Source organism: Lutzomyia longipalpis, chromosome 2 (genome assembly GCF_024334085.1).
Source record: "Lutzomyia longipalpis isolate SR_M1_2022 chromosome 2, ASM2433408v1".
NCBI classification, from domain to species: Eukaryota; Metazoa; Arthropoda; class Insecta; order Diptera; family Psychodidae; genus Lutzomyia; species Lutzomyia longipalpis.
In genome coordinates this window covers 2,539,567-2,547,416 of record NC_074708.1, presented here as the reverse complement: position 1 = coordinate 2,547,416, position 7,850 = coordinate 2,539,567, and the positions used below count along the sequence as shown (strand labels likewise).

General features: G+C 34.3%; 1 protein-coding gene across 1 annotated transcript; it reads left to right on the top strand.

The window, feature by feature from the left end:
* Positions 1-857: 857 nt before the first annotated feature.
* On the top strand, positions 858-5,088 carry LOC129788350 (cytochrome P450 6A1-like). The gene is made up of 3 exons (XM_055824317.1): positions 858-1,500; positions 1,564-1,818; positions 4,264-5,088. The coding sequence occupies exons 1-3, from the start codon at positions 858-860 to the stop codon at positions 4,677-4,679; spliced, it is 1,314 nt and encodes a 437-aa protein (XP_055680292.1). The 3' UTR covers positions 4,680-5,088.
* Positions 5,089-7,850: the final 2,762 nt, after the last annotated feature.

The window sequence follows — 7,850 nt, the reverse complement described above, 5'->3', positions numbered from 1 at the left end:
TATGAGATTTTTATATGTCTTTTAATTAGCCTTTTCCAGACTATTTTATTTCATAAAAAAATATTGAAATTAAAATTCTTATTGGTTTAATTTCCTATAAAATAATTAGCGATATTTTTTATGAAGAATTATAAAAATTGTCAATTATTTATGATAATTTCAAACAAATTTTATAAAATTCAAATATTTTAATACTTTTAGTCTTTTTAGTTGATTAATTCTCTTTTTTTAGTATTTAAAAGCTTGTCTCTAACTAATAATTATCCGTTTGTTTTTATTAGACTTATAAATAAGCGTGTAAGACCTTTTTTTTCTCATCTGATGTTAAATTACTTAACTGCTTGACGTCATTTAACTATCACACATCTCATGACACAAAAACGTGTAAGATAGAAAGGTAGTTAACCGCAACACGGGAAATTTAATAGCAATAATGAAAAACACCTTCTCACAATTCTATTAAAATTTTACTATATACATATTAAATTAATTTATGTATTATAAATTAATTTTTCCCCACTTCACGTGAACGTCTTGAAGATATATTTTCAATGTGAACCGGTTATCTAGAATTCAGTTTAAGGAAGCAGCTCAAAGGAAAGAGACTTTCAAATAACTTTATCTCTGTAGAAACAAAATAAGATCTGAAAATGTTTCATCTTGGAATAAGAATTCTTCTCTTGGTTGTGATTTTAGTGCTTTTGGTAGCTTTATACGTAAATCGAAAATATCAGTATTGGAAAGTGCGTGGAGTGCCCTACTTGGTACCAACTTTTCCCCAAGGAAATCTAGAATCATTTTGGAGGAAGGAACAAGCATTTGAAATGATAAAAAAGCACTACTTTAAATTAAAGAATATGCAGGCGAAAGTTATTGGTGGATTCTTTATGTCAATTCAACCATGGGCAATAGTTACGGATTTAGAGTTTGCAAAAATAGTCCTGATAAAGGATTCTGAATATTTTCTCGATCGTGGCTTCTACGTTAATGAACAAGATGATCCCTTGACGGCAAATTTAATTAATATTGCTGATGAAAAGTGGAAAATTCTACGCAAAAAGTTCTCACCTATCTTTACGAGTGAAAAGATCAAGAATATGATACCAATAATGGTGGGAATTTCCAATAAACTCATTAAGTGCATCGATAGAGCATTCCTGGAAAGTATAGATATCAACCTGAGTGACTACTTATCATGCTTCACGATAGATATAATCGGAAGCTGTGCATTTGGCATTGATTGTGATACAGTGAACAATCCTGAATCAAAGTTTCTTCAAATTGCCAAAAAAGTCTTTAGCATTTCATCAGTTCGAACTGCTAAATTATTTTTTCTCTGTGGCTTTCGAAGCCTAGCCAAGAGCCTACATATGCGGTGGACTCTGAGAGAAGTTGAAGCATTTTATACTAACCTTGTAACAGAAGTCATTGAGTACAGAGAACGAGAGAATGTGAAACGAAATGATTTCCTTGATTTGATGCTTCAGCTGAAAAATAGAGGTAAAGTGTAGGCAATAAGAACATTGAGATTTCTTATTTACTTACGGTTTTTCTTTTTGTTAGGAAAGCTCGACAACGAAGCGGAAAATGAAACAGGTGTTGTTACGCTCAATGAAATAATTGCAAATGTTCAGACATTTCTTCTGGCTGGGTATGACACATCCTCAGCTACCATTAAATTTTGTTTACTGGAGTTGGCTCATCATCAAAACATACAAGATTGCTTAAGAAACGAACTACGAAGCGTCATGGATCAATTCAGGGAAATAACGTATGAAAAATTAGGAGAAATGATATATTTGAACAAAGTTGTTTATGGTTGGTTTCTTGAAGACACTTTCCTCGAGCTTTTCATCTTATTTATTATATTTTATTTTATTTTATTAATTTTAATTGTAGAAACTCTGCGTAAGCATCCACCTTTCGGCGTCATCAGCAGAACCCTTTCCAAGGACTACAAAGTCCCAAATATGGATTTAAGCCTACAAAAAGGCACGATGGTGCTCATTTCCGTTCTTGGTTTTCATCACGATCCACAAATTTATCCAGAACCGGAAAAATTCGATCCAGAACGCTTCAGCAGTCAAGCCATAAAATCCCGCCATCCCTACGCTTTTCTCGGCTTTGGGAATGGACCACGAAATTGCATTGGAATGAGATTTGCTCTCATGCAGATAAAGATTTGCCTGGCAACACTCCTGCTCAGGTACAAAGTTTCGCCTTGTTTCAGGACTCAGTATCCAATTGAGTACAGCAAATCTTCTATGGTTCTAACCCCTAAGGAAGGGTGTTGGCTGAAAATTGAGAAATGCTAGATTTTTTTGGTTGAATAGGTGGTGACTGAATTTCTATATTAAATTTATTTATTACAACTGACAAACTTATTTCAAACGATTGTATATATTGAACTATTATCGCTATAATACACTTTTTTTTCGTATTTACAAGCCTTAATTAGCTCTTATTTTTTTTTATTTGCATTCATTTAAAATTATTATTGTATTATTTTTTAATTGTTTAATTTTCAATAAAATTATTAGCGATTTTTTTTAAATCTGGAAAATTTTTATTTATTAATGAATACTTCTATTTGAAGCATTCAAAACAATTTTTTATAAAACTGGAATATTTGAATATTTTTAATTAGTTAATTTATTATTAATATTAAAAACTGCTATTTTATTTTAAAAAAAAGCGTGTTAATACACTTACAAATGTTTTTTTCTTCTTTTGAGCCAATTACACCTCACACAGCTAAACACACAAAAACAAACTAAGATAGAAAGGTGCTCAACCGTAACACGGAAAGATTTATAGCAAAAATGATCACCTTCGCGCAATTCTGCTTAAAATTTTACAGTTTAATTAATTGATGTATTCGAATACATTTTTTTCTTACTTCACGTACGCGCCTTAAAGTAAATAGAAAAAAACTGCGAAGAATAATCGTACGAATTCAGTTTAGTGAGCTGGTTTGAAGGAGAGAGACTGCCTGAAATCATTTTAATTTTGTAAAGAAAACTTGTGCTAAAATGTTCCTCGTTGAATTAAGATTTCTTCTCTTGGTTGTAATTTTGGTGCTTTGGGGAGTTTTATACGTAAAACGAAAATATCTGTATTGGAAAGTACGTGGAGTGCCCTATTTGGAACCAACCTTTCCCCAAGGAAATTTAGAATCATTTTGGAAGAGAGAACAAGTGTTTGAAACAATAAGAAGGTTCTACTTTAAATTCCAAGAGATCAAGGCCAATGTTATTGGTGGAGTTTACGTAACAATTCAACCTTGGGCAATTGTTACGGATTTAGAGTTTGCAAAATTAGTCTTGGTTAAGGATTCCGATTATTTTCTCGATCGTGGATTCTATGTTAATGAACAAAATGATCCATTGAGTGTAAATCTGGTCAATATTTCTGATGAAAAGTGGAACGTTCTACGCAAAAAGTTCTCGCCCATTTTTACGAGTGAAAAGATCAAGAACATGGTGCCAATAATGGTGGAAACTTCCAATAAACTCATCAAATGTCTCGAAAGAGTTTTAATGAATAATAAAGATATCAACCTGAGCGACTACCTATCATGCTTCACGATAGATATAATTGGAAGCTGTGCTTTTGGCATTGATTGTGACACAATGAATAATTCTGAATCGAAATTTCTTCAAATTGCCAAAAAAGTCTTTAACATGTCAACACTTCGAACTGCAAAATTCTCTTTTCTTTGTGGCTTTCGAAGTCTGGCCAAGAGCTTACGCATGCGGTGGACTTTGAGAGAAGTTGAAACATTTTATACTAACCTTGTAACAGAAGTCATTGAGTATAGAGAACGAGAGAATGTGAAACGAAATGATTTTCTTGATTTGATGCTTCAGCTTAAAAACAAAGGTGAATTGTCGGCAGCAAAATATTGAGATCTCTTACTTAATTAGATTTTTTGTAGGAAAGCTCGACAGTGAAGCGGAAATTGAAACAGGCGTTGTTACGCTCAATGAAATAATTGCGAATGTTCAGACATTTCTTCTGGCTGGGTATGACACATCCTCAGCTACTATTAAATTTTGTTTACTGGAGTTGGCTCATCATCAAAATGTACAGGATTGTCTAAGAAATGAACTACGAAGCGTCATGGATCAATGCAGTGAGATTACGTATGAAAAATTAGGGGAAATGAAATATTTGAACAAAGTTGTTTATGGTTGGTTTCTTGAAGACACTTTCATTGAGCTCTCCTTACTATTTATTTTATTTTATTATATTTTTTTGTAGAAACCCTGCGTAAGCATCCACCTTTCGGCGTCATCAGCAGAACCCTTTCCAAGGACTACAAAGTCCTAAATATGGATTTAAGCCTACAAAAAGGCACGATGGTGCTCATTTCCGTTCTTGGTTTTCATCACGATCCACAAATTTATCCAGAACCGGAAAATTTCGACCCAGAACGCTTCAGCAGTCAAGCCATAAAATCCCGCCATCCCTACGCTTTTCTCGGCTTTGGGAATGGACCACGAAATTGCATTGGAATGAGATTTGCTCTCATGCAGATAAAGATTTGCCTGGCAACACTCCTGCTCATGTACAAAGTTTCGCCATGTTCCAGGACTCAGTATCCAATTGAGTACAGCAAATCTTCTATGGTTCTAACACCTAAGGAAGGGTGTTGGCTGAGAATTGAGAAATGTTAGATTTTTTTGGTAGAATAGGTGGGTACTGAATTTCTTTAATTAGTTAATTTATTTTAATTGACAAATTTGTTTAAAATGTTTGTATGAAGTATTGAAAATTTACGCTATATAGTAATTTTATATACAAAAAAGCTCATGTCTTTATCACGTTTTAAGTTTAATTTTAATGAACGTATAAAACAATTAGCAGAAATTTATGATCTGGATAAAACTATCTCATTTCGCAAATTAAAATTATTTCTTTTTATTTATTAGTTTAATATTTTAATTTTTGTCAATAAAATCCACCTGAATTGAATTCATTTGGCAAGAAACATTAATAATGATTTTCCTTTGTTCTCTTTTAATTATCTTCATTTGTCATTGATTTTATTTGGTAATTTTTTTCAATCAAAATTAATTGGGACGTTAATTGGACAAATAATTTTTTTTCTTGCTACTCTTTAATTTTTTTTTTCTATATTCCGAACTTTTATTAAAGCTTTTAATACAGCGAGAAATCACCTGCATGGAATTTTTTTGCATACAATTATTTAATTTGGAGGTTAAAAATACAATTTATTTAATGCCCAAGAAAAAAGAAACTTAGCAATATTTTTCACCAATTTTTCCCATTTTCCTTCAGTTAGACACACTGAGGAAAATTCCCAAAAAAATTCTATTCTAATTTTATTGTATTTGATTTGGCTCCAATGAACGAAGCCTGAATTGGCATTTTACCACTCAATAAGAATTTTCTTTGGCACTAAAACTAACCAGAGGATTATCCTAAATTTCTCCTTCTTTGATTTCCTCTTTACATCCACTTCAAACTTAAGCTTTGCAGCTGGGGTGGATTTTTTTTTGCTTTTTTTCTTGTTTCCCATTTCATCCCTTTCTGATTTCCATGTTTATGGTAAGAAGAAGAAAGAAAAATCAAAAAGAGATTTCTATGCCAATTTTTCCAATCACTTTTGTCTTGTACAGAAATTCACAGACACATGGGGGGGGGTGGAGGAAGGATGGGAAGAAAATGAGAAAGGCAGGAAGATGTGGAAATGCCCGACTATCGAAAGTCTTGGGTGGGTGGGTGGTTGAGTGGGAAAGCTCAGTGGGGTAGTTTGGTAAGTTCCAAGCCGTGGGGGAAGCTTCATCTTGGGAATATTCTTTGTTGTGTGTGACTCCCATGAGTGTGTCGGGAGAATCTCCATAATATTCACATGGTGACAATATCACGAGCCATCTGTTTGTCATGATTCCACTCCCCCACCCACCATCTCCCGGGCAATTCTTCTCCCAAAAACCCTCACACCAAATCAATGGAATGTTCACCCACACACCCATCCCCGCCCCCAGCATACGAAGAGGGGAGTTTTGAAAGAAGAAAAAGGAATTCGCTGTGGAATATTGCTGCGAAGCTTCCATGTGCTTTGTGCTTTTCTATTTTTCTTCTGTGAACGAAGAGCTTCCTCTAATTCCCATTTGGCAAATAATTGAAAATGATCCAATAAATCTATTTGGCTTCCCATTTCGTGCGCTTCACAACCCCATATGTTATCTATATTGTGCTTTTTCTGTGCTTTTGCTGCAAAAAGCTCTTTAAATTTAAAGCAATCCACAAAGCACATACGCATCGCGTTTTAAACGCCAAAAAGCCCCCATGTATGCGAGTCTATTGGAGTTGATTTCATATTAAAATATTCAACTATATATAAAATAGCAATAAATCTTTTGGGATATCGCAACCAAACACAACTCACATGGAAATAGTTGAAGCGCCATAAATTGATTTTAAATGAAAGTCAAACCGAGGTTTTATCTATGCCAAACACAACAAAACACAAATATAATTTTGTAGAGAAGGTGGTGTGGGGTAGTGATGTACCACATCCACCCATAACCCCATCCCCTACTCCCTTCTCTTTGGCAGGATGTCTCCATATATAAAGAGGAATGAGGAGAATATAGTTCTACATATTTCCCGCTCATTGTACATTCAACTTTTATTCACTCGACTGTGTGCGGTGATAGAAGAAAATGCTGATGCTTTTTGACTATGTGGCACGAGGTGCGATCTTCTCAGAGGCGACACCACCACGTACGAGTGAATACTGTGGAGAAAAAAAAAAAGAACTAAGAAGGAAGCAACTTGAGATATGAGAAAGACCAATTTACTGTAAGATTTCACTCTTTTGGTATTCATGGAAATTTCTTCTGTGCGTTTGGGTGAGTGGGTGGTAAAAGAAAAAAGCTCGCGCGCCATGGAAGATTTATTGGAAACAACAATGTAAGTTTGCATGGCGCCAGAGACTAATTTTGTCTCCATTAATCCCTCCCCAAGCTCCCTCCGCTAGAAGATCTCAATCATTTGCATTTTCTCCCACCTCATTAGTTCTTTTTTATCCCTCCCAGAAGCTTCACTTGCGCACCCTCGAAGTGCAATAAAGTTGGCATAAAAGGGGAGAAATTTATTGGACAAGACGTAAAGTTTATTAATGCAAATTCCCTCGCACAAGTTGACCATTTCAAGAAGAGATATCATCTAACTACTAAAGTTTTTCTTTTATTCTAAAAGTTCTTTAAATTCTTTAAGCAAAAACTGTTTGAATTTCTTCGAAAACAAAATGTGCAAAATGTGGGAATTTTCTTGCAAAAAAAGGGAAATTTTTCAGCAAAACATTCTACAAATAGATATAGCAAAAAGCTCTCATGAGAAATAATTTGGTTTCAACAGCTTTCATGCTAAATGAATTTTGTCCCCTAAAATCTCATCACTTTTGCTCTTCTAAACATTTTGCAAAAGCACATTGAGGCACTTAACAAAGAAAGCTTTTCAAAATAACCTCATCTGCAAGGCGCCGTATGCAAATAGCAGCCCCCTCCGAAGAAGTGCTTCGTATAAAGTGATTAATTAATCACCCTCTAGGGAGAGAAGCATGGTGGCTAGCAAGTGGAGTAGAAGAAAAATATTCGTTGAAAATAATATAATAACTTAATTGTCTGCACTGCAGCTGCCCTTTTGTGTTTTCCTCCGAAAGCTCTCCTTGAAAAAAAAAACAAAGGAGGGTCTCAGTTGCATTTTAATTCCAACACCACAAATCCCTACAAAACACAATTTCACAGCTTCGAAGCCCAAAGCTCGTGGAAATACTCCACGAAAATTTTCCACACACACACACACATAGTTGAAGC